Below are 27,013 nucleotides of genomic sequence, written 5' to 3' on the forward strand. Positions count from 1 at the left end.
TTCCTGGGTGTCGAGGGTGTAATTTCCCCCTGAGAGAGTGTGTGTGTCTCACTCACACACATGGGTCAGCACTTGCACCACCTCGCACTGATGTTCATCACAACACACATACGTATGCTAACGCTAGGCTAGAGGCAGCATCGCAGACAACACAGAGAGGCCATTTTACATGCCTGGGAGCTCCTGGGTTTAGCCCATGTGTCTGCTTCCCACAAAGTATATTCTGTTCGGGGCCCAGGAAATGCAATAATACAATGATTTAAACAGGAACCAAAAACGACAACATTTAGTATTTAATAAAGTAAGCATGGCTGAGTGAAAACAAAATCAGACCATTGCATGATTGTGGTCAGGACGGAGTGCACACATCTACTGCTGCCAAACCTTCAATTCAACCATAACCCGTTTTGGGAGGGAGACATGTAGCAACTCTGGAAAGGGGCAATGAAAAAAAGGCAGCCTTCACGAGGCTGCAGTGAGTAGGGAGGTGTTGAGCGGCCCGACACAGATTGCTTTCATCTTCCTTATTTGCTCTCTGCTGTGCAACACCCTTTGTGTAAACACACAAGTCAGAAATATGGTTTCACCTGACCAAGGCAAATGTGTCAGTACTCGGACCTCGAGCTTGTTTTATTGTCCCTGCCACATAAGAGGGGAACATGGCCAAGCTCTTCTTCCCTGAAGAAGAAAAGCTAGTCTCTGCCGTACACAACAGGTCTCTTCATTAAATCAGAGCCTTTTGTGAGGAAAAAAAATGATTAAATAAAAACTAGGAAGGGAGAAACTGCCTGTGTGGGAGAGCAAGACGGAAAGAGAAAGAACGAAAGAGAAAGCACAGAGAGCGAAGAACAGAGCATGAGGGCGGAAAACCAAAGAGAAGAGAGAACATGAGAGAAGGGGAGAGAGGGCGTGAGGAGAAAGCAAGAAAGAACGAGAGGAGAGAGTGTGAGATGATTACGTAGTTCACTCGCCCGCTTCTCCTGGCCTTGTTTTTCCCCCAGCCTCTTCCTCCTCCCCCTCCATTATTTTCCCAAGAAGCTTTGCTCCTCGCCACACAACAGAATTACCCAGCAGAGCCCTCTGCAACACTGCTCTCCCAGTGCCATGGCTGGGTTGAGGAATCGGCGAGCCCCATTGGAGCAACTCCAGAGCGCCTGGGCCAATCAGAGGGCACCAGAGAGCCAGGCGTCACAGCGACTTTTTTTTAACCCCATTGTGCAAGACAAGCCAGCAATACAACACAGAGCAGCTGCCGAAGAGCAGAGAGAGAAAGAGCGAGAGAAACAGAGAGAGCGAGCAAAGGAACAAGAGACATAGCAAGAGGGAGGGAAAGAGTCACATACGCAGGCAGTTACACACACACACACACACACACACACCATTAAACAAACATGTTCTAATGCAGGCAACCTTCACTGTCATGGACATGAGCGAAACAATGTTGCAAAAGTTATCAATATCCAGCATGTGCAGTACTACCCACAATCTTGCTATCGTCCAGTCAGTAAAAAGGATTGCTCTCAGCAACCATAGCTGAGAGCAATCTCCTAATAAAAGAAGCAGAGATAATGGATTCACTGAAAGCCAGTGTTTCCGCTGCAGTCATTTAGCTGTGGCGCTGCACCAAAATCATTGCCACAACGTCCAAAAAATATGGAATATTAAGAGAGAGAAAAAGTACTCTAAAATAATAGCAAAAAAAAAAAACTGACAACCCCATAGTAGAATATTTTATCTATATAGGCGGCTTGTTGTGTGATCTATGTGAGATAAATGTTCCTCGAGGCGTATTCAAGTTACGACTGCCATCTAATATAGACGGCAAAAATAGGCTACATTTATTTAGTGGGCAACTCAAACTTTTAGTAGTCACATCGGTTTACACTTTAAATGGCCTGCGTATGGTCTAATGAACAAAAGCCAGAATTCATGTGATCACTGAATAAGCCTAAACAAAATAGGCCTATCTGCTTGCACTTTGTGTAGGCGGTGTATCCATCTACCACACTGTCGTAACCTTGCTTTTTATTTCGCTGGTTAGGCCTACGTTAGCCATTTTCACATGAGCTAGGCTATCCAAAGAAAGTAAACTTGGCAATGTGTCATAATCTCACGTAGGGGAGAGTGAAAATGAACTCTGCGGTGGACAAATTCAAACATTTTAGCCCCACACAAATAATGGACAGTCCAATATGTCAATAATTTTTAAATGAGCTTCAATCCATTTATAAAAATTATCCGGGGGGGGCACACCCTCCTCCGTGAACTCCACCCCCCCCACTACAGGACTTTTATTTGTAGAAGAAACACTTCTGAAAGCCATTGCAAATCACTACCAAACAAGGAGGTAGCTAAAGTGAAACCACAGACTCTCAGACACAACCAAGCTTCTCTTATTAATTCTCTGAGCCTTGAATTCAATCCGTCCAACTGGCCATATAATGACACATTCAAAACAGTGACTGTGCTCTGCATAAGCAGAAACTCACCACTGCATTACCATGTCAATGGACACACCTGCCCTCCATGTAATGAAACGAAGTGTCATCAGCATACAAATGGGGTAGATAAAAAAATAGCAAATTTCCCCCCACTCTCTCTTTGCTCTTCCTAACAACCAACCACATCGCCTTAGCCTAAAGTAGTCTGCACGACAGAGCTGGGATCCTGTCTTCCTTTGTTGAAAACCGGCCAGCATCCTGCCAGTCTCTCTCACACACAAAGGTGATCCAAATAAGATGCAACTATGTCAACATTTGAGAAACAACTTCCCCTTACATGGATTAGTGTTATGTTAGTTCAATGACACATTGTTGCCCCAACAGTAATGATCACTTGTAGTTATTTTACAGCTGTGTGGGTGTAGCCATCGACCCACTTTAATAGGAACACCACAAAAAAAAAAAAACAGGCCAGACTAATCTTGCCCGTCCGCACATTCCTTCAGATCTCTGAAAGTTAGCGGGGCCCACTTTTGGGGGGGAATTCCACAGCCCCACACACACACAATAATGCAAAGGAAATCCGAGCAGATGTTATTCAACAGTACAGTAGTCTCGAAGATAAGCTTGCCAAGGCAAAACAAGTGTACAGAAGCCATTTTCTCTTTCTGAATGACTCTTACGTTAACTCCTTTATGTTGATTGCGTGTTATACGTAGGCTAAATTCTTTATGTTACGCGGGCGGTGGGAAGTGTTTTACCCTCACAAGGTGACCCTGTGTAAGAGGTGCCTAAAAATGCAAAATGGGAGGCTATATGAGGCAGGTTATAGAAAATGAACAAGTCAAGTAGACCATGTGGACATTTCACAATATTTGCAGGTTGGGTTAAGAAAGCGAGCCATTGTGTGTCCATGTCCCAATTCTCCCTGCATTTCTTAGGGGCTTGTGTGCTTGTCTTTGTCTCTCTTGGTGAGCACACCGTTTGTTCTAGATAACAAGAAGGGTCAGGCCAGGGGGAGTGTGGGGGGGGCTCATGTTTCAAACGGTTATGAGTGGCCAGAACGGCAGCGGCGAGGCTATTAAAAGATGGGAAAACATATTCAGAGAATGCGCGCCGGGACCAATCGAAATAAGTCTCTACTCTGTGCGCCTTACCACCGGCATGCTTCGAGAGCAACCAACACATTTCAATCCTGCCTATTCAGTATGAAATTGGCAAGGTCGTGGTAGCCGCACTACTAAGGTTGTGGAAGCCAAACTGTTTCATCAAATCACCAGTCCATCAGTGACATTTAAGTTTTCCCATTTTATTCCTGACAATCTGAAAAAATGGACTGACAGTATTTTGCGGTTATACAAAACAGGAGCACTTGCTCTTGATGTGTAGGCCGAGCATGCTGTGTTGTGACACTGAAGGCTTCTAATCTAAGCAGAGCTAATCAACAGCAGCATACCTTGCTATACTATCAAATAAAGTACACGCATCCAAACGTTACAGCAGCTCATCTATTTGGGTCGAAATGAGGACTGACAAATTAACCATTATACACTCATTTAATTTGTTGAAGAACTTTGACATTTGAAGAATATTTGTAGAAAACATGGAAAATGTGTATTATTATTCCAAAGGACTTAGGTAATGACACGTTGAACACTGAGTTGGACACAACACATTCGCTTTGACTAGGTCGTCACACATTCGGTTCCAGATTGGCCTACACTGGCAGAGCTGGGAGGAAATCAAACAGTTATTTTTCTCACTGTAGCCAACTCTCTGCGAGCAATAGACAGTGCATGTACAGGTAACTGCCAAAATAAAGGAAACACCAACATGAAGTGTCTTAATAGGGCATTGGGCCACCACGAGTCGTTCTGGCGATTCTACAAGTGTCTGGAACTCTATTGGAGGGATGTGACACTGATCTTCTATGTTAATGTTCCATCATTTGGAATCTCCCATAAGTGTTCAATTGGGTTGGCATCTAGTGATTGAGACACACTCTTTAAGCCCCCTATGCTCCTTTGAGACCACTCTCAAAGTCAATGAGGTATCTTCTTCAAGCCATGGTAGCCAAAATAATGGGCAACTTGGTATTTTTATACATTAACCTTAGCATGAAGGGATGTAAATTGTTTAATTAATTCAGGAAACACACCTGTATGGAAGCACCTGCTTTCAATATACTTTGTATCCCTCATTTACTCAAGTGTTTCCTTTATTTTGGCAGTAACCAGTACCTCATGGAGTCTACATGGGGCAGCTGAGTTTACCCAAATAACTCAGGCAATGATGAGGGCAGCTATTGTGGCGTCCTAATGAATTTAGAAAACTATATAACATAAGCTCAACGGCAATGGCCCTTTACTATTGTAACAATGCATAAGTAAAAAAAAATGTAATGGCTGCCAGCCAGTACACAACATTAAATGTGAAGATCAGTAAGCCTTCTTACTGATCTTACAATTAGGCCAACGTCAACAACAAGATCCAGGCCAGTCATGGGTGAAGCTAAAAATAAACTGAGAGGGCTCTACAACTCTCTACAATGACAGGAAAGATTCATTTGGCTACTTTGGTGGCAACGAAGTGAAACAGTTGCCCGTCGAGTTCATCGTGTGTGTCATTGTCAGGGCATTGTCCAACATAGACCGAGAGTCAAACAGGCCAAACGGTGTTTAATCAACTTCGCCGGAAAAAAACTGGGCTCAGCATCAGCATCCGAGTCTACAGCGATTCCATTCTAGCGCTCCGGCTCACTTGTTGAAATAAAAATGGAGGCTAAAAAAAGGAAACGCGAGCTCCCTCAAAAATACCACCCATTTCTATTCTCCACCACAGAGGTTGGGGGTTGGTGGATGGGGGAGGTGGAGAAGAATGAGAAAAGCAAGTCACTACTATTGAGATATGGCTTTCTATTAGCTTGAATCGACAAAGAAAAAGTTCCCTAATCATAAATAGCCTACTTTTTTTCTTTTTTTACCCCACAAGGCAAATACACTGAACTCAAAACGTAGCTAGGGTTAGGCTAACATTAGTATTGGCTAACTCGGAATAAATAACAGAATAGCCTAGCTCAATGTAAGCACAACTGTAAACATGTTCAGCAAACGTAGCTATACTCACCATATCACAACTCAGACTGATAATGAAATACTAAATGAAGTGAGTACACAATCAACTGGAAAATGTCCATAGTTAGCTACATCCTTGCTAGCCTAGTCAACTAGCTAACTTCCTTGAGGACATTTCCCTCACTAATATTCGTCCAAGGCTGCGTCTAAATGCAGAGCTAGCTACCAAGAAAAGCAACTTTGTATCAAACTGATGATTCAAAACTACAGCCATCTACACCCACACTATCAACTTGCTAAGGCAAGCAACTTGTAAGCAACCTAGTTATCTAGCTAACAAGCTCATATAGCTAGCTAGCTAACTAGCTAATAAACACCAAATCAGGGTCCCATGGAGCCTACTGAGTGTCTTCTTGAAACGTGGTTTATTCTAATGTAGTTGGCTAGTTTTAGTATAAAAACCACTTACTACGTGGACAGTCACTTCAATGGGAAAGGGTATATAGCTACTAGTTAACAGCTAGCTAGATTTCCTATTTTTAGGCAGACTATAATCAATGTAGTGAGAACCAAAAAACGAAAGATGGATATTTGTCTTGATATGAATATTCAGCTGCTCAGCCATCGTGGGAACCAACCATTAGAAGTTGAAACCTTTGTAAGAGTTATGGAAATGGTGGAACTAAATTAAATGCACTCATTGCTGAGCTAACGTTAGTTCAATTAAATTAACAAATGTAAAAGAATACAATGTTTCAGGTTATCATAAAACAAGAATACATAGTGTTGATATTAGGTAACGTCAGTAAGCCTAACTAACTACCAAAGAATTCCAATGAATGCGGCTAGCTAAATTACATGAATTGCACGAGGACCTGGCCAAAACCAAGGATAATCATTGCATACATCAACTGCTTTGCGACGTTAGACAACATCAGGAATATTAGCAAAAGGAATCTAAACTATGAAAAGACTTAAACTACCCCATGAAGGACGACAAAGTGACAGTTGCATTAGCTAGAGAACAGGGTTACTGATACAGAATTTATATTGATGGCGTTATAATAATGAAAGACAAAAAGCAATTCAGTGTGTTTAAACTAAAACATTGAAAAGTTAATCATCCCCCCCAAAATACACATTTAACATGACAACCACTCACCTAGTGAGACATTCCAACCCAGCACAAATAAAATATCCTCCTGTGTTGTCTGCAGATCTTCGAGTATTCCAACATCAAATCGAACTAGACCAGTAGGCCTCAACCTCGGCCTCGGAGTCTCCTGTATCCTTTGCCCCCCAAGATAGCTCCCTCTCCCGGGGTAGGAAACAAACTTCTCTATGTCTCCCACGCAAAGGTTAAAAGTTTAATTCCCTGTCCTGCTTGGGCACCGTATTTCCATCGCGTGTCTATGTTGAATCCCCGGTGCTTGGATCTATTTATTATGGCGTTTTATATGATTTACAATTGATATTTATAAAGGGGTATATGCTGCTCTATGTTGTACAGGGCTCTGATTCTGTCTCGGGTTCTAACATTCGCAGTGGCACCCATCCCCCTCCACCGGCATCGACCGCGGGTCCCAGCGAAAGTGACACACAACCATGCCACCGGGTTTCCCAAGCGATGATGCAGGGGCTGATTAATAGGGCGGGTTTTGCGCGGATGTCCTGCCTCCTAGATATTTATTAGTCTGTATGAGCAAGCGATTGGGTGACGAATTTGGATTTTCTCTACGCAGAGGGCGTGACGTTCTTCTAGGAGGGGTGTGGAAGCACATTCGGATTTTGCTATGTGTAGTGGTGGCACACAGGAGTGAGAGCAAGTGACCGTAGAAATGGATGGATTTGGCAGAGAATTTGATACAAAAAGCGGACCCGTGTCTACAGTACGAAGAAAATGCTCAAGTAATTAAATGAAAAAGTCGTGGATTTATTCTCTCATTATTTTATAGAAGGATTATATTGCTTGAATGTTTTATGTGTTTGCTCAACGCAAAGAGAAAACAACTTCGTTACATACAGATTAGAGTAACCAATTTTTAGCTAAACGGGGTCTACCGGGCCCCATAAAAGGAAATACGACAGAATATGAGATGTCGGGCGAGTTTGTATGATCTGGCATGGGATTGGGCAGGGAAATTGACCAGGGTTGTAGGTATTAACTCTGGTCCCACCTACTGCCCAGCCCGAATTCAGTCGCTCCACACTTGACTGGGGATAACCATTGATACGCTTCACGAAAATACTATCTATTCGAATGGCTCATTAACTGCACGAAAATACCATGTTTGCGAGCAGATCATATTTTCTTATAAAAAAACACATTCCATAGCAGTAAAACATATATTTGATTTTAGGCTATATTCTACTGTTCATGTTCGACTGTTCTAACGCACATTCAAAGAATGGATGAAATGTTAGATTCCGCTCCCATTATCCTTAATTGGTAAACAATAAATCATAACTGCGTTTGAGGATGACTGGATGTAATTAAGCGTTCATGCGATTGGCTTCTTCATTTGTTCCGACGTCATGAGACCTGGGAGAATAATTGGGATTGGCTAAAATGATCACGCTACTGTCATTTGTTGTGCAACTGTGGGAAGTGGAAATACGGCTAGACGATATAACGCTGTTTTTTCACGCTTCTCAAAATGTATAAATTGTTACTTTTACTCACAAATTGTTCCGAACCCAATGCATTTTGACCGTAGGTGACAAATGTAACCACAAACTCACAATAAAGATGTTAAACTGTGTACATTTTTGTGAATATAAATGATCAATTTGAGACCTTCCATACACTGTCTATTTCTGCACGATGAAAACGAAGATTACGTGATCTGAATAAATCAAGGGTTCTTTCGTTTTTTTTTCTTAAATGCATTTTCTATAACATTTTACTAATTTAGCAGACGGTCTTATACAGAGCGATTTACAGTTTAGTGAACAGATGTTAAAGTTCCAAAATATATATAATTATAGATCGTAAGACATTTTGGTTTTATTCCTCACTTGGATTGATTTGGGGGAAGGGCAGACCATTCCTACATCCTTGGCGTAATTGGCATAGGCTTTGTTAATTTATTTGGCTTCCCAGCTCTGTTGATAAACGATTGGTACATTTACTACCTTTTCTCATCGAGGGTAGCTCAATACATAAAACAAGCTAGACATGATGGGCTCCCGTAAACCTCTATTGCCAAATAACTAATGAGAATGCATTCTGACCCTAATATAACAGAAGAATAACACATAACAAATAATTCCACACTGGTTTCCAGGTTCTCACACCCATCTAACGAACCAAAAGACGCACCCTGGTTGTGTTAGGTAAAATGTTCTTGGGAAGTTGGGTAAGTGTACAGACAGGATAACCTTTGTTCTGTAGCCCTCACGTGATTAAATAACTCTTCTGAAGGACCATGTACAAGTCTCCCAGCAACCGTTCCAGATATAGTGCCTTCGCCAATACTTATATAAAAAATACGATGAACAGGCTACAAACGTGGCAGGGCACAACTTCCAACATTCATAGTTTTAATACAATAAACAAAACAGCAAAGGAATTGTGTGCCATATGACATTGTGTTGGGGTAGAAATGTTCACATAACACATAAGTGTTATACGGATCACGTAACTAAAACAAAAAAATCAGTTCACTTGGCCAGGAGTCATTTCCAATTGTCTCCTAGGTTTTAATATGAACAAATGCTTGTAACACATGAAGGTATCAAAGCCCTAACACATTAACATGGATGCAGCCATGGGGTTTTGCATGGTCTCAGAACACAAATAATATAAAAACATTTCATTTGAGTAACTGTTAGATGCAAGTCATGTCATATAAGCCTTTTCCATATTTACTAATACTTCAGAGCCATTTATGGTCCCAAATGGAATCTCATGCCCACAAAATACAATTTATTTTATAGTAATGAACAAAGAGCTGTTTTAACAGAAACATACAATATATCATAGGTATCTGTTAGTCAAATGTTGAAGACTAAGTGCAAGAATCAATCATTCTTTAAGCGGTCCTTAACAAATGTTAACCTGTCTTTGCTACGCTGTCTTAAAATGTATGTACCGGTTTGGTAAAAAACTAATTGCGCAACCATTTAGCTAGCTAGCTACTGTGCTAACACATTTACCCTCAAAGCAGTTACACAAATTTTTCACTTGTGTAAACTATTATCCATAATAGTCAGCTAAAGTACATGCGCTTAGGTACTGTGCAAGCATCAGCACTGTCACTTATTTTGACCCATACAATGAGTTCCTTGCACTCAAATCCTATTCACCAAATACAGTGTTATTTCTACCAAGTCCCCAGTCAAGGAATTATAACTCATTGAGCCTCAAGTCAACCTTACCCTTTTTTTTTTTGCAACAGAAAAATAAAATTTAAAATACACCACAAAAATTATGTAACAAAGTCCAACAGTGATTGTGCGAAACGTGGAGGATGGCACACCCATAGCGACTGATAGACTTCTAGCGGCCAAAAGCCTGTAGCATGGGCAGCACCATTGAGGGCTTCCATGTTTCCGCCATTTGGAAGTAGTCAAAGTAGTCAAGTGGGTGGGGATTCCTATGGGTTCTAGCCTCAATGGCGCTACCCATGCTGTCAAAGTGCTATAATGGCACAGATAAAGACGAGCCCTTTATCTCAATGGGCACACCACATTATATATGGCCTAAGCAGATGCACATAAATGCAATGGATGGACATTTGACATCAGTATGTAGTGTTATAGATTCTAAGGGACACGGTCTTTGGGAGAGAATGTATACATATACACCTTCATTTTATACGTCAAAGAAATAGTAAAGGTATCAGGAAAGCACTCTTCCTAAGCAGTATCCTAAAGGACCAAAAAGGATATTACAATTACATATTTCGCTCCTTGAATTTATGATAACAGTATTTAACAATCACCAAAAGACAAGGTTCTATCCTTGATTTTTTTTCAAACGCTAAAATCATATCTTCAATTGGGAGATGGAATTAAGATTGTCATGGACTTACACCTTTATAAAAATTGGATATGATGCTCTCATATAGTAATCGACTTTCCCTTAACTAGCAAAACTCCATAATCAAAAAAAAGATACAAGTAGACACTAAAAGTTGTTCAAACTGCCTTCAACATGGTCAGTTCGGGGAACTAGTCCCTTCCTCTCAACCTAAGCAGCTCTGTGTACACATCTTCTCCAGTCAGTGGATCGGACAGGAAACAAGAAGAAAAATGGCTGAGTGTGTTCGACTTGGTGGTTGGGTCATGTCTAGTTGTTTCTTTTTTCCTGTTTTTTGTTTCATTACGTTGTTGTTATGCGCTTGCATGTTGAGACCCTTTTGCTGTTAGGGGATGCTGCCCTCTGCTGGTTGCCCCAGTGGCAGTACATGGCCCTGTACATGGCCCTGCACCTCCACAGCCGGTTAAGTCCCTCAGAGCAGCTTCAGACTTCCAGTGACGTTGTTCACCATATCCTCTTCCCCAACGATGGCCAGGATGGTGCGCGAGCCAGCTTCCACCTGGCAAAAGAGCAGGTCATAGAATTTAGACTCGCATCCTTGTGGGTAGGAGGTACTAAGAATAGGTTGTAACAACAAAAGTATGTGGGAAGGCAGGGAAGACTAAGCATTCATTTATTTAAATCACAATAGAGAACCACTTAATATGAATTGATGCAGATTGTTTTTTATGTTGAATTGCATTTTCACCCACCCCCCCTTGTCCTCTACAGAACTTGTGAGCCCCAAATTTCTGCTGTATTGTCTTTTGCCTTGCCTTCAAAAAGTTCACACCCCTTGACTTTTTCCACATTGTTCTGTTACAGCCTGAATTTAAAATTGACTGGCCTACACACAATACCCAATCTCATAAAATGGTGCCGACAGAGAGGGCTGCCGTGCTTTTAGCTCTTAGGAAAATTTGCAGATTTTTAAAAAATGTATTATTTCTACCATTAGCCCAGAAAATGTGTTATTACATACAGTCGGGAAGAACTATTGGATATCAGAGCGGCGGTAACTCACCAGCACTATGACCAGGAATTACGACTTTCCCAAAGCGGATCCTTTGTTCGCACCCCCCAGGGCAATTGAACTGATTCCAGAGGCCGACCCAAAAACACAGCCGGCGGAGGTACTCGGAGTGGTCTTCAAGTCCGACGTACGAGGCGTGCACAACACCCACCGCTTCTCGAGCATATTACTCGCTATTGTTCAGTCTCTGGATAATAAAGTTGACGAGTTCAGGCCGAGGGTTTCTTTCCAGAGAGACATCACAGAAACATGTCTCTCTCGGGGATATACTGTCTGAGTGGGTCCAGCCAGTTGGGTTCTCAGTTCATTGCATAGACAGGAATAAATCTCTCTCCGGGAAGGAGGGCGGGGGTGCATGTTTCATGATTAACGACTCATGGTGTGATTGTGATAACATACAGGAACTCAAGTCCTAGAATAACTTAATCAAATGCGGACCGTATTATCTCCCAAGAGAATTCTCTTCGGTTATAGCTGTGTTTTGGGCTTCTGAGTGGCGCAGCGGTCTAAGGCACTGCATCTAAGTGCTAGAGACGTCACTACATACCCTGGTTCGATTCCAGGCTGTATCACAACCGGCCGTGATTGGGAGTCCCATAAGGCGGCGCACAATTGACCCAGCGTTAGGGTTTGGCCGGGGTAGGTCATCATTGTGAATAAGAATTTGTTCTTAAATCGACTTGCCTAGTTAAATAAAGCTTAAATAAAAAATTTAATAAGTCACAGCAGTATATACCCCCCACTCAAGCCGATACCACGACGGCCCTCAAATAACTTCACTGGACTTTATTCAAACTGGAAGCCACATTTCCTGAGGCCGCATTTATTGTAGCTGGGGATTTTAAAGCCAATTTGAGAAAAAGCTACCGAAGTTCTAACACCACATCGACTGTAGTACTTGCACTGCTAAAACACTTAACCACTGCCACTCCAACTTCCAGGATGTCCTACAGGGCCCTCCCTCTCCCTCCTTTCGGCAAATCTGACCACGACTCCATTTTGCTCCTCCCTTCCTATAGGCAGAAACTCAAGCAGGAAGTACCCGTGCTAAGGACTATTTAATGCTGGTCTGACCAATCGGAAACCACGCTTCAAGATTGTTTTGATCACGCGGACTGTTCCGGGTAGCTTCCGAGAATAATATTGACGAATATACCAATACGGTGACTGAGTTTATCAGGAAGTGTATAGGAGATGTTGTACCCACCGACTATTAAAACCTACCCAAAACAGAAACCATGGATAGATGGCAGCATTTAAGCAAAACTGAAAGCGCAAACCAAATCAAATGTATTTATATAGCCCTTCGTGCATCAGCTGATACCTCAAAGTTCTGTACAGAAAACCCAGCCTAAAACCACAAACAGCAAGCAATGCAGGTGTTGAAGCACGTTGGCTAGGAAAAACTAGAAAGGCCAAAACCTAGGAAGAAACCTAGAGGGGAACTAGGCTATGAGGGGTGGCCAGTCCTCTTCTGGCTGTGCCGGGTGGAGATTATAACAGAACATGGCCAAGATGTTCAAATGTTCATAAATGACCAGCATGGTCAAATAATATGTCTGGGACAGGTAGCACGTTCGGTGAACAGGTCAGGATTCCATAGCCACAGGCAGAACAGTTGAAACTGGAGAAGCAGCACGGCCAGGTGTACTGGGGACAGCATTTAACCGTGGCAAGGTGACTGGGAATATGGCAGAACACAAACAGTGTAGTTTTCCCACCTCAAGGCAATCAAATATGCAAAACGTCAGTATAGAGACGAAGCGGCGTCGCAATTCAACGACTCAGACATGAGATGTGGCAAGGTCAACAGACAATATCAGACCACAAAAGGGAAACCAGCCAAGTCGCAGACACCGAATTCTTGCTTCCGGACAAGCTAAAAACCTTTGCCCGCTTTGAGGATAACAGTGCCACTGACGCGGCTCACTACCAACGACTGTCGGCTCTCCTTTGCCATGGCCGACGTGAGTAAGACATTTAAGCTTGTTAACCCTCGCACGGCTGCTGGCCCAGACGCCATCCCTAGCCATGTCCTCAGAGCATGCGCAGACCAGCTGGCTGGTGTGTTTACAGACATATTCAATCTCTCCCTATCCCAGTCTGCTGTCCCCACATGCTTCAAGATGGCCACCATTGTCCCTTTACCCAAGAAAGCAAAGGTAACTGAACTAAATGACTATCGCCCCATAGCACTCACTTCTGTCATCATGAAGTGTTTGAGAGACAAGTCAAGGATCATATCACCTCTACCTTACCTGTCACTCTAGACATTTTAATTTCATTACCGCCCCAATAGAACCACAGACGATCCAAACGCCATTGCACTTCCCTATCCCATCTGGACAAGAGGAATACCTATGTAAGAATGCTGTTCACTGACTACAGCTCAGCATTTAACACCGTAGTACCCTCCAAGCTCATCATGAAGTTCGAGGCCCTGGGTCTGAACTCCGCCCTGTGTCTAACTGGGTCCTGGACTTCCTGACTGGCTACCCCCATGTGTGAAGGTAGAAAACACCACCTCCACTTTGTTGATCCTCAACACTGGGGCCCCCAGAAGGGTGCGTGCTCAGCCCCTCCTGTACCCCCTGTTCACCAACGACTGCGTAGCCAAGCACGCCTCCAACTCAAGTTTGCAGATGACACTACAGCGGTAGGCTTGATCACCAACAATGAGACAGCCTACATGGAGGTGAGGGCTCAGAGTGTGATGCCAGGAAAATAACCTCCCTCAACATCAACAAAACAAGTGATCGTGGACTTCAGGAAGCGTCAAAGGGAGCACCCCCCTATCCACATCGATGGCACCGCAGTGGAGAAGGTGGAAAGCTTCAAGTTCCCCGGCGTACACATCACTGACAAACTGAAATGGTCCACCCACACAGACAGTGTGGTGAAGATGGTACAACAGTGCCTCTTCAACATCAGGAGGATGAAGACATTTGACGTGGCACCTAAAAACCCACAAACATTTACAGATGCACAATTGAGAGCATTCCTATCAGGCTGTATCACCACCTGGAACGGCAACTGCACCGACAGCAACCGCAGGGCTCTCCAGAGGGTGGTGGGTCTGCCCAACGCATCATCGGGGGCAAACTACCTGCCCTCCAGGACACCTACAGCACCCTATGTCACAGGAAGGCCAAAAAGATCAAGGATAACAAACCACCCGAGCCACTGCCTGTTTACCCCTCTATCATCCAGAAGGCGAGGTCAGTACAGGTGCATCAAAGCTGGGACCGAGAGACTGAAAAACAGCGTTTATCTCAGACTGTTCAATTGGCATCACTAGCACAGAGGCTGCTGCCCTATTATACATAGACTTGAAATCACAGGCCACTTTAATAATGCTTACATATTTAGCATTACTCATCTCATATGTATATACTGTATTCTATTCTTCTCTATCTTAGTCTATGCCGCTCTGGCATTGCTCGTCCATATATTTAAATATTCTTAATTCCATTCCTTTACTTAAATGTGTGTGTATTCGGTGTATGTTGTGAAATCGTTAGCAATTACTTGTTAGATATCACTACATTGCCGGAGCTAGAAACACAAGCATTTCGCTACAGCCACAATAACATCTGCTAAACACATGCATGTGACCAATAAAATTTGATGACAAAGTGGAATTATGTTTAGACATTTTTACAAATGAAAAGCTGAAACTAGTCAGTAAGTATTCAACCCCTTTGTTATGGCAAGCCTAAATAAAGTTCAGGAGTAGAAATCTGCATAACAAGTCACGTAAATTGCATGGACTCACTGTGTGCGATAGTGTTTAACAATTTGAATGACTACCTCATCTCTGTACCCTACACATACAATTATTTGTAAGGTCCCTCAGTCGAGCAGTACATTTCAAACAGATTCAACCATGAAGGTTTTCCAATGCCTCGCAAACGGCACCTATGGGTAGATGGATCAAAATTTTAAAAAGCAGACATTGAATATCCCTTTGAGCAGGGTGAAGTTATTAAATTACACTTTGGATGGTGTGTCACTACAAATATACAGGCGTCCTCTTCCTCACTCAAGGTGCTGGAAAGGAAGGCAGTTTAATGGCTGTGATAGAAGAAAACTGAGAATAGATGAATAACATTGTAGTTACTCCACAATACTAATCTAAATGACGAAAGTGAAAAGAGGGAACGCTGAATATATATTTTTTGTATGCTCCAAAACATGCATCCTGTTTGCAATAAGGTATTAAATTAAAACAGCAAAAACTGAGAATAGATTAATAACATTGTAGTTACTCCACAATACTAATCTAAATGACGAAAGTGAAAAGAGGGAACGCTGAATATATATTTTTTGTATGCTCCAAAACATGCATCCTGTTTGCAATAAGGTATTAAATTAAAACAGCAAAAAACATGGGCAAGAAATTAACTTTATGTCCGGAATACAAGGCTCTGTTTCAAGCAAATCCAACACATCACGGAGTACCACTTCATATTTTCAAGCATGGTGGTGGCTGAATCATGTTATGAGTATGCTCGTCGGAGAGGTTTTTTTGGGGGGGGATAAAAAGAAACTGAATCGAGCTAAGCACAGGCAAAATCCGAGAGGAAAACCTGGTTGTCTGCTTTCCAACAGCCACTGGGAGACAAATTCATCTTTCAGCAGGACAATAACCTAAAACACAAGGCCAAATATACACTGGAGTTGCTTACCAAGACAACATTGAATGTTCCTGAGTGGCCTAGTTAGTTTTGAGTTAAAAATCTATGGCAAGACATGACAATGGCTGTCTAGCAATGATCAACGGCCAACTTGAGAGCTTGAAGAACTTTTCAAATAATGCAAATAGTGTACAATCCAGGTGTTAAAAGCTTTTAGAGACTTTCTGGGAAAGACTCAAGAGCTATAATCGCTGCCAAAGTTGATTCTAACATGTATTGACTCATGGGTGTAAATGAGATATTCCGGCATTTCATTTTCAATAAATTTGCATTTCTAAAAACATGTTTTCAATTGGTCATTGTGGGGAATTGTGTGTAGATGGGTGAGAAAATAAATATTTTTGAATTCAGGCTGTAACAAAATGTGGAATACGTCAAGGGGTATGAATACTTTCTGTAGGCACTCTTATTTTCTCAAACTCATTGTAATATTTATGTACCCCTGTCTAATCCCATTTTATAATACCAAAAGGTAAATTAAAAATGTTGGTTACAAAAAAGTTATTGCACATTTAGCAGGCTATGATGTAAAATAGGCCATTATAAGTGCTTTCTTTCATTAGGTATCGTTAAGGCAGTCTCGTGTGCTTATTAATGCACACTAGAGGTCGACCGGTTAATCGGAATGGCCAATTAATTAGGGCCGATTTGACAATTATTATTATTTATTTTTATACCTTTATTTAACTAGGCAAGTCAGTTAAGAACACATTCTTATTTTCAATGACGGCCTAGGAACGGTGGGTAAACTGCCTCGTTCAGGGGCAGATTGACAGATTTGTACCTTGTCAGCTCGGGAGTACAATCTTGCAATCTTACAGTTAACTAGTCCAACGCAATAACGACCTGCCTCCCTCTCGTTGCACTCCACAAGGAGTTATGCGAATGCAGTAAGCCAAGGTAAGTTGCTAGCTAGCATTAAACTTATCTTATATAAAACAATCATTCATAATCACTAGTTAACTACACATGGTTGATGATATTACTAGATATTATCTAGCGTGTCCTGCGTTGCATATAATCTGACTGAGCATACAAGCATCTAAGTATCTGACTGAGCAGTGGTAGGCAGAAGCAGGCGCGTAAACATTCATTCAAACAGCACTTTCATGCGTTTTGCCAGCAGCTCTTCGTTGTGCGTCAAGCATTGCACCGTTTACGACTTCAAACCTATCAACTCCCGAGATGAGGCTGGTGTAACCGAAATGAAATGGCTAGCTAGTTAGCGCGCGCTAATAGTGTTTCAAATGTCACTCGCTGAGCCTTCTAGTAGTTGTTCCCCTTGCTCTGCATGGGTAACGCTGCTTCGATGGTGGCTGTTGTCGTTGTGTTGCTGGTTCGAGCCCAGGGAGGAGCGAGGAGGGACGGAAGCTATACTGTTACACTGGCAATACTAAAGTGCCTATAAGAACATCTAGTAGTCAAAGGTTAATGAAATACAAATGGTATAGAGGGAAATAGTCCTATAATTCCTATAATAACTACAACCTAAAACTTCTTACCTGGGAATATTGAAGACTCATGTTAAAAGGAACCACCAGCTTTCATATGTTCTCATGTTCTGAGCAAGGAACTGAAACGTTAGCTTTCTTAAATAGCACATATTGCACTTTAGCTTTCTTACATAGCACATATTGCACTTTTACTTTCTTCTCCAACACTTTGTTTTTGCATTATTTAAACCAAATTGAACATGTTTCATTATTTACTTGAGGCTAAATTGATTTTATTGATGTATTATATTAAGTTAAAATAATTGTTCACTCAGTATTGTTGTAATTGTCATTATTACAAACATTAATATGTATATATTTTTTTGGTCCTCCAATAATCGGTATCGGCGTTGAAAAATCATAATCGGTCGACCTCTAATGCACAGCGCCTTGTCCCCCACTCCTATGGATAAAACAATTGTATAATGTCATACAATAGTTTTACAAAGCAGGAAATTTCAAATGCACGCTGTAATTACTAAATATGTAATGTGATAGGTATTTTAGTTTTTTTACACACAAACAACTTGATTAATTAAATATTTAATCTGTCATCTTTGATGACGCAATGTTCACAAGAGGGAACGAATCGGATTTCATTGGTCCTCAACTCATGTCTCAAGACACTTCATAAATGGAGTTATCCCCTTGTTAGCATGCCCCGGAGCAGGTTGGTTCTGAAGCATTTGTTGCCATATACATTTACCTGGCTATAGGGTGAGCCTCTTTTGTGGTACCGGTTGTCCCAAGTTGAACTCAGATTTGACCAAAGTTATCTCACCAAATCCTCAAACCAGATGGGTAATACTACGTTCAAACTCAATACTTATCATAATGACTGTGTGTACCCCTGAAAGCAGACACTATAGTGTTACGTGAAAACATAATGGCTTCCACGGAACCCAGCAGGTGCTGCTGTGGAGCCCCAATGCTGGTGCATGTGTCTGTAAGCAGGAGCTACTATAACTACAAAACCGTCATGGTGGGGTTGTGGGCCTGTAAGCAGGTGCAGCAGTGCTACCATAGAGCCATAATAGTGGCGCATTGGGTCCGTTACTAGGTCCTGAAACCGTTGCCGTGTAGCCGCACGTCTCACCTGGGTGCGTCCGGCGTCCTGGACTAGATACGTGGGCAGGCTAAGGCTCATTGCCAGGGCCTGCAGCTCCAAAAGGTGAGCCATGTTGGTCCCCTGCAACACCACCTTCTTTGCCCTGCACACCACAAACACACAGATATCCTGCTGTGGCAAACATCGACAGCAGGTTGAACCGGCACATAGAACAGCCAGATAGTGGTATTGCCATTACCAGATGTCATTATGGCGTTATAAAAGTGTCTGGCGTTCTTTACCTGATCAGATCCAATTTGTTCAACAGTGTGGAGTCTCAAGTAACACATATGATTATGGTATTGCTCCAGTAAAGCCCTAATTTTAAAAAAATAGTCCAGTCAGTTCCTTACCCGCCATGGTCCCACTTCCAGGCCATCTCCCTCCAGCTGTTCTTCTCCTGCAGGGCCTGGTAAAGCCCTACGGCCGCATGGCCCACCTGCGCAGCCACCTACACAACACACACTTTAAGAGTAAGCAGAAATCTTCTTTATTTTTATTTTTTACATTTAATGTATTAGCTTCGAGTGTGAGGTGTGATTCTCATTTTTTTTAAACAACCGGGGCAAACTGGGCCTTTGTGCTTCTGGTTGGAACAAACTACACCAAACAAGCATACTAGCCAGACAAAATCTATCATATCTAGCTATGTAATGTATCTTTGTAATGTTTTTGCACCATGTAATTTAGGGACCATAATGGCAATAAGTCTGACTGTGATATTCCTGTCACGCATTTACAATGCATGCATTGGTTTTCTTAAACTGGCAAATAAAATCAATCAAAACACATTCCAACCCTTGTCTTCAAACTGACCTTTCCCACACCCATGGCCAGGTCCATGTTCACCACAAACACCATCTTGAACATGAGGTCGTCGTCTCCTTCTTCCTGAGGGGACGAGAGAGAGACAGCCAGGGTGGGCTCAGACACAATACAGGAGACGTAATGTACCAACGTGTACCTGTGTGGACTAAGGCTATCTCGTGGGTACCTCATTCTCCAGCTTGTTGAAGTAGTACATGGCAGCCTCCTCAGCAGACACATTTCGGGTGTGCAAGAGTGCCTGCGGGAGGGAGAAACATAGAAAATGGCAGACAATGTTGGATGGAATAGACATGCCAATCATAGCTATGGTACTCTTTACAGTCATTATGGATGCCTTAGTAAGTAGAAACATATAAATATTGCATTAGAAAATGTAAATGCAGAACCAAGATAAAATTGACATACCGTAATATACTGCAGATCATATCTCAGGAAATGCAAGAGAACCTGTATACAGTAAATTAACCCACCTGCTTGGCAGCCTCCTCTGGGATGTCCAGCTCTCGAAGCTGCTGTAGGTACACAGGGTTGACCTCCTGAGAGCCAGAGTCTGGGCCTGTCTGTTGGTCGGAGGGCTCCATAGTTAGCTGGAGCTAGTTAGATTAGAGTTAGTTTGGTGCAGCATTCAAAAAACACTCAACATATACACCTCAGCGTAGTTCTCCACAAGCTGTGTCAATTAATTTAAAAGACTAGCACCATGATGTTAAATTATTAACTTTTGGTGCCTGTATTTCCGGTTCAACAAGGCTTGTGGCACAGCCAGAGAACCATGATGCATTATCATCCTAGTAGACTAGCCATCAGGGTTATTCTCATCCTAGTAGACAGGGCATTATCATCCTAGTAGACTAGCCATCAGGGTTATGCTCATCCTCGTAGACTAGCCATCAGGGCTAGGGTTGCAAAGGGTTGGAAACTTTCCAGTAAATGTCCAGAATTTCAGAAATGTTCCATTAATTTTGCTTAAATTCATACAAAGTTAGCTTATAACAGTAAACCTTTTTTTTGTGAGATACACATAAGGCAATTCTAGGTCTTATGGCATATTTTGGTTAAACTATCCCCAATTCAATGGAATTGCAACCCTCGGGCACACACAGTGCATTCTTCCATCACATGTGCAACTAATTCTCAAGATCTTGCACACTAATGAGATGCTATTGAGCACACACTACTACACTGTCTGAGCCAAGGACTACATGCTTTCTGTTAAGTTGTGATAACAATACTAGGTGGGGTGAATATATTTAATATGACATACATAATTATTTTGTTAACTAGTAAATAGTAGCCTACAGCAAAGTGTGTTTAAATAATTTCTATCTTGTTAACAATTTCTGCTAGTTAGTTTTTGCTACCATATGGGTTTTAGCTTGCTTGAGCCTGCTGAGGAGTGTTAATTCACCTGTTTCCATACATGTTTCATTTTAAAACATTTATCTTATAAAATGAGTTGTTTAATCTAACTGCTTAACTATTAATCTGTTCATGGAATTGTATTGGGGTATTTTTACATTTTCCCCCCTAATCTTTACAGGGAAATGCCACAGGCACCATCTGATGTGTGGAGACATTTCACTGCAGCTAATGAAGGAAAAGCTGTGTACATTTCCAAATACTGTGCCAAATCATATGTGAAGAATGCAACAAAGATGCAGAATCACCTGGCCAAGTGCATAAAGTTCCCTCAGCACTCACAAGCAAACTGACAAAAGTCCCTCTACTTCTATTCGAGGTGAACATTATGAATCAGACATCTTATCGATAGCAACAGCTCATGGTCCTCCTGGAATCTGAAGTTTTTTTGACTCAATGGAGGAACGTAGTCAGAGAAATGCAGATGAATGTCTTGCTCAAGCTGTGTATGCAACTGGTTCACCGCTGATGCACACAGGAAATGTGTATTGGAAGAGATTTCTTCAAGTTTCTTGCCACATATACACCCCTCCAACCAGACATGCTTTATCTACTCATTTGCTGGATGCAGAGTTCAACAGAGTTCAAGTGAAGGTCAGGCATGTCGTAGAGAAAGCAGACTGTATTGCAATCATCTGATGGGTGGTCGAATGTTCATGGGCAATAAATAATTAACCACATCATCTCCACCCCTCAACCAGTGTTCTACAATAGCAGACACAAGGGACAACAGACACCACCGGTCTCTACATTGCAGATGAGCTGAAGGCAGTCATCAATGACCTTGGACCACAGAAGGTATTTGCACTGGTGACAGACAATGCTGCGAACATGAAGGCTGCTTGGTCTAAAGTGGAGGAGTCCTACCCTCACATCACACCCATTGGCTGTGCTGCTCATGTATTGAATCTGCTCCTCAAGGACATCATGGCACTGAAAACAATGGATAGACTCTACAAGAGAACCAAGGAAATGGTTAGGTATGTGAAGGGTCATCAAGTTATAGCAGCAATTTACCTCACCAAGCAAACTGAGCAGAATAAGAGTACCACTTTGAAGCGGCCCAGCAACACCCGTTGGGGTGGTGTTGTCATCATGTTTGACAGTCTCCTGGAGGGGAAGGAGTCTCTCCAAGAAATGGCCCCATCAGTCTGCCGATTTGGACAGCCCCATCAAGAGGATCCTCCTGGATGATGTATTTGGGGAGAGAGTGGTAAGCAGCCTGAAACCTATAGCAGTAGCCATTGCACGAATTGAGGGAGACAATGCCATCCTGTGATGTTCAGACTCTGCTTGCAGATGTAAGAGAATAAATCCGTACTGCATTGCCCACTTCACTGTTGCTCCAAGCAGAGGGAACTGTAGTTCTGAAATACATGAAAAAGCGTGAAGACTTCTGCCTGAAGCCCATACACGCCGCAGCGTACATGTTGGTCCCCAAGTATGCTGGCAAGAGCATCCTGTCTGGTGCAGAGATCAACAGGGCCTATGGTGTCATCACTACCGTGTTTCGCCACCTTGGCCTGGATGAGGGCAAGGTTCTTGGCAGTCTGGAGAAGTACACTTCCAAGCAAGGGCTTTGGGATGGAGATGCAATATGGCAGTCATGCCAACATATCTCATCAGCCACCTTGTTGCCTCCATCATCCTCCAAATCCCACCAACATCAGCCGCCTCAGAGCGCAACTGTTCCTTGTTTGGGAACACACACACCAAAGCACACAACAGGCTGACAAATAAATCCCATGTGAAGAGTCAACTCATTTAATTTCTAAGCAAACTGCTGGAGGCAGGGCTTTCTCCTTATAGAGCTCCATTTTTATGGAACGGTCTGCCTATCCATGTCAGAGACGCAAACTCGGTCTCAACCTTTAAGTCTTTACTGAAGACTCATCTCTTCAGTGGCTCATATGATTGAGTGTAGTCTGGCCCAGGAGTGGGAAGGTGAATGGAAAGTCTCTGGAGCAACGAACCGACCTTGCCGTCTCTGCCTGGCCGGTTCCCCTCTTTCCACTGGGATTCTCTGCCTCTAACCCTATTACAGGGGCTGAGTCACTGGCTTACTGGTGCTCTCTCATGCCGTCCCTGGAAGGGGTGCGTCACCTGAGTGGGTTGATTCACTGATGTGGTCATCCTGTCTGGGTTGGCGCCCCCCCCCTTGGGTTGTGCCATGGCGGAGATCTTTGTGGGCTATACTCAGCCTTGTCTCAGGATGGTAAGTTGGTGGTTGAAGATATCCCCCTAGTGGTGTGGGGACTGTGCTTTGGCAAAGTGGGTGGGGTTATATCCTTCCTGTTTGGCCCTGTCCGGGGGTGTCCTCAGATGGGGCCACAGTGTCTCCTGACCCCTCCGGTCTCAGCCTCCAGTATTTATGCTGCAGTAGTTTATGTGTCGGGGGGTAGGGTCAGTTTGTTATATCTGGAGTACTTCTCCTGTCCTATTCGGTGTCCTGTGTGAATCTAAGTGTGCGTTCCCTAATTATCTCCTCTCTTTCTTTCTCTCTCTCTCGGAGGACCTGAGCCCTAGGACCATGCCCCAGGACTACCTGACATGATGACTCCTTGCTGTCCCCAGTCCACCTGGCCGTGCTGCTGCTCCAGTTTCAACTGTTCTGCCTTATTATTATTCAACCATGCTGGTCATTTATGAACATTTGAACATCTTGGCAATGTTCTGTTATAATCTCCACCCGGCACAGTCAGAAGAGGACTGGCCACCCCACATAGCCTGGTTCCTCTCTTGGTTTCTTCCTAGGTTTTGGCCTTTCTAGAAAGTTTTTCCTAGCCACCGTGCTTCTACACCTGCATTGCTTGCTGTTTGGGGTTTTAGGCTGGGTTTCTGTACAGCACTTTGAGATATCAGCTGATGTACGAAGGGCTATATAAATACATTTGATTTGATTTAATTAAAGTTCAATTCGGGAAGTAAATTATTATTTTTTCTATTGGAAGGATTGAATCATTTGCAATTATATCTACTTATAAGGTAAATGGTTTATGTTCGTCTCCATATGATATGGTAAATATATCCAATACTAAAAACATAACATTTAAATTGTATTAATATTAATGTGCATATATTTTCGTTAATTCACACGGAATATCTCCCAAAATGTGCAACCCTAATCAGGGCATCCTCATCCAAGTAGACTAGCCATCGGGTCATTCTCATACTGATGACAGCCCTGATGGCTAGTCTCTTGACGACTAGGCAAGACACCCCGTAACTAGCCATGTGTTTCACTAACTAACTTTAGTGAACTGATATCATAGCTACCTAGCAACCTAAATAAAAACATGATGTAGTTAGCCAGATATCAGTGGTCTACAGCTAGCCAGCTAACTAGCTAACATAGCTAGGTAACGGTAGCTTTCTAGGTAACGGTAGCTTTCTAGCTACAACGCACGCAACTAACGTTCGTTGGTTAGCCAATTTACGTTACCGACAGAGAAGAGCAAGTCGTGTCTAACGTTAGCCAGCTATCTAGTTAGTTACTCATATCTTGGAACAAAAAAACTACTTATAACGCTTACAAATTGGCAGCTCGATTGTGGGATGACATTAACTAGTTAGCCAACGGTTATCACAAGACACCGAGGAGAAAGAATGTAAACCATGAAATAGAAAACAAACCGTAACGTTAGCCAACCAAAAATTGGCTACAGTATCTAGTAGCATGCACTGTAACAATAATATTATTGAACAGCACGCATTAACTAATAGCTGATTGCATTTCTACATTGTAACTAAACATCATTATTTTAGCTAGTTACCTAGCTAGCTAACATGCATTTGTTTGCTATGTATTAGTTTTCCTGCAAGTTCTGGCAAACCAACGTTAGATAGTTTACGGTGTAAAAAATTGCGCCAGCCACACCTACCTGCGCTGCCTAGATAGCGTGTTAGCTATAATCCCCGTGAATTAGTGGGATGGGAGTGCAAATTTGAAAACAAGTATTCACGCAGTCCTTTCACTACGACGAAGCCAGGTTGTTGACTGCAGATTACTTGTTCATTCAAAAATGGGCGTGTTGTGGTTTTTTCCTCTTTACACCATTTTGAGAACAGTTCGTTCCGAGAGAAAGAGGCTAAGCGAGAGGGTTCACTCCGCCCAAAATCTGTCACCAAAATAAGACCATGGAAGTGAGCGATTTTTGTATGAGGGGGGGGTGGTCATTGAATGTCGAACTTGCTCAACCAAAGATGTACTTGCTACGTGAAGTATATTCGATCGAATATAAACTTCGTAATGGGTAGGTTTTTATAAATGTACTGGTGAGTTGACGCACGTGGGCATTTTGGCAAAAACGTTATCTGAGTTGTGCCCATAGAGAATGATAGAGGCCTCTAGTGGCCAAAGGGCGGTATTTGCGGACTACATCCAAAAGGGTATATTGGCGCTACCTACTGGGTGGGGTAACAACTGATACTTGAACGAATAACATAAAACACTCGTATTATTCTCAAAAAACAAAAGTCAATATACTCAGATTCATACACAGCCTCTGGAGCCTGAAAGTGTGAAGCATCTTCATACAGTATTCCCTGCAATGTTCCAGCCATGAAATCCTGGAGATCCAAGAGCCTTTTAGCCACTTTCACAATGATCAACCTTCTTCGCGATTAGTGTTTCAGGATCTCTCAACTGGCTGACATCCAGACTGGTACACATCTGCCATAGCTTCATCATCTCTACTCGCTGCTTCGACAATTGTCACTGCCTCTGCATAGGAGACCTTCGACAGTCCTGATCTTTCCTACTTTGACCTCCTTCACCCTAACAGGGAACTCTGGAACGTGATTCCCATCACAATTGCAACACCTTGCATCCCCAGACTCTTCAACAATGATCTTCAGTTTGCAGACACATGGCCAAACGTTTAAATAGAAGACTTTTGTACATAAGCTCGCACAATATGGGTTGGGAGAAATTCTTCATCAAATATCAATGACAAAGAAAGGCTTTCCTGCTCCTTTCCATTCACAATGCGAGTTAAGCGACGTGAATCAGATGATAAACAAAATGTTAGAATTTCTGGGCAGCACCATTTAGAGTTTCAACCATTCTAATGAATTCAACTGGGTTGGACTTCTAACTTCATTGGCTGATCCCTTCTGGTGACCCGGTTGGAGTCATGTCATCAGGAGGGATCAGCCAATCGTGAAGAAGAAATTGGAGATTTCCTCAATGGCACTATATGGTTGTGCCTGTTGTTCACTAGCAGGCCTAGAAAGACACCTGAGCGGAGTTCACACTTTTGTTTGTCAGGGAAAACATAAAACAGATTGAAAATACTGTATCCCTGAAAACCGTATGTTAGCATTTCCGGCTGACTCAGCATCACTGAGGTATAATAAGAACTGGAGACTGCGTCCAAGATGTCCGACCATTGTTTTCAAGGTATACTACTCATATCTTCTTCAATGACGTTTAACGGAAGTTGGCAATAAATGTTGTATTGCCCCCACCGACTAGACTGGAATACCCTACCATCTAACCCTACACTCATTAAAAACCCACCAACCTACTCCACTGTTTAAACCTATCTAGTCCTACCTCTGTCCAACAGCCTAAAAGGACAGGACACCACCACTCAAATACACCCAAATACTTCTCTGCAGCTGCCATCACAACCTCTATTTTCTGCGACATACAGTGCAGTTGATAACCATTGCTATGAACGCTAAAAAAGCCAATTTTACTGAACCATATATCACTGGTTGGCCCATCCCTCTGTACTGGTACAGATCTACTACATGCGAAACCTCTCAGGATCCCTTCCCTTTGACCCATCTCCATCAACTTTCTTCACTGCCTCAGCATCCAACACCCTCTGCTCTACTCTAACCCTGGTAACCTCAACCTGCCTCTCTCACACCAGACATTTCTGATCCCC

The 27,013-nt window shown here is 42.7% G+C and overlaps 2 protein-coding genes across 2 annotated transcripts in view; both read right to left on the minus strand.

Moving 5' to 3' along the window:
* The window catches only part of setd5 (SET domain containing 5), a 48,282-nt gene extending 41,106 nt beyond the window's left edge, over positions 1–7,176 (minus strand). The window contains 1 exon segment of the mRNA XM_046311548.1: positions 6,678–7,176. The gene's annotated coding sequence lies outside the window, so the exon portion shown is untranslated.
* A 2,001-nt stretch (positions 7,177–9,177) lies between these two features.
* si:dkey-19e4.5 (UBA_like_SF and PTH2 domain-containing protein) lies at positions 9,178–25,307 on the minus strand. The gene is made up of 7 exons (XM_046311549.1): positions 24,998–25,307; positions 20,168–20,290; positions 19,864–19,935; positions 19,686–19,760; positions 19,223–19,320; positions 18,858–18,972; positions 9,178–11,058 (listed from the first exon to the last, which is right to left on the minus strand). Exons 2-7 carry the CDS (start codon positions 20,276–20,278, stop codon positions 10,972–10,974), a joined length of 558 nt encoding a protein of 185 aa, XP_046167505.1. The 5' UTR covers positions 20,279–20,290; positions 24,998–25,307; the 3' UTR covers positions 9,178–10,971.
* Between the last annotated feature and the right edge of the window lie 1,706 nt (positions 25,308–27,013).

This window comes from Oncorhynchus gorbuscha, linkage group LG18 (genome assembly GCF_021184085.1).
Source record: "Oncorhynchus gorbuscha isolate QuinsamMale2020 ecotype Even-year linkage group LG18, OgorEven_v1.0, whole genome shotgun sequence".
Classification (NCBI taxonomy): domain Eukaryota; kingdom Metazoa; phylum Chordata; class Actinopteri; order Salmoniformes; family Salmonidae; genus Oncorhynchus; species Oncorhynchus gorbuscha.

Excerpts from the sequence above, each read along its gene's own strand:
- si:dkey-19e4.5 (XM_046311549.1), bottom strand. The coding sequence starts at position 20,278 with ATGGAGCCCTCCGACCAACAGACAGGCCCAGACTCTGGCTCTCAGGAG. Across the intron at positions 19,936-20,167 it reads CAGAGGAGGCTGCCAAGCAG|GCACTCTTGCACACCCGAAA; the intron begins GTGGGTTAATTT and ends TCCCTCCCGCAG. Across the intron at positions 11,059-18,857 it reads AGGACGCCGGACGCACCCAG|GTGGAAGCTGGCTCGCGCAC; the intron begins GTGAGACGTGCG and ends CTCTTTTGCCAG.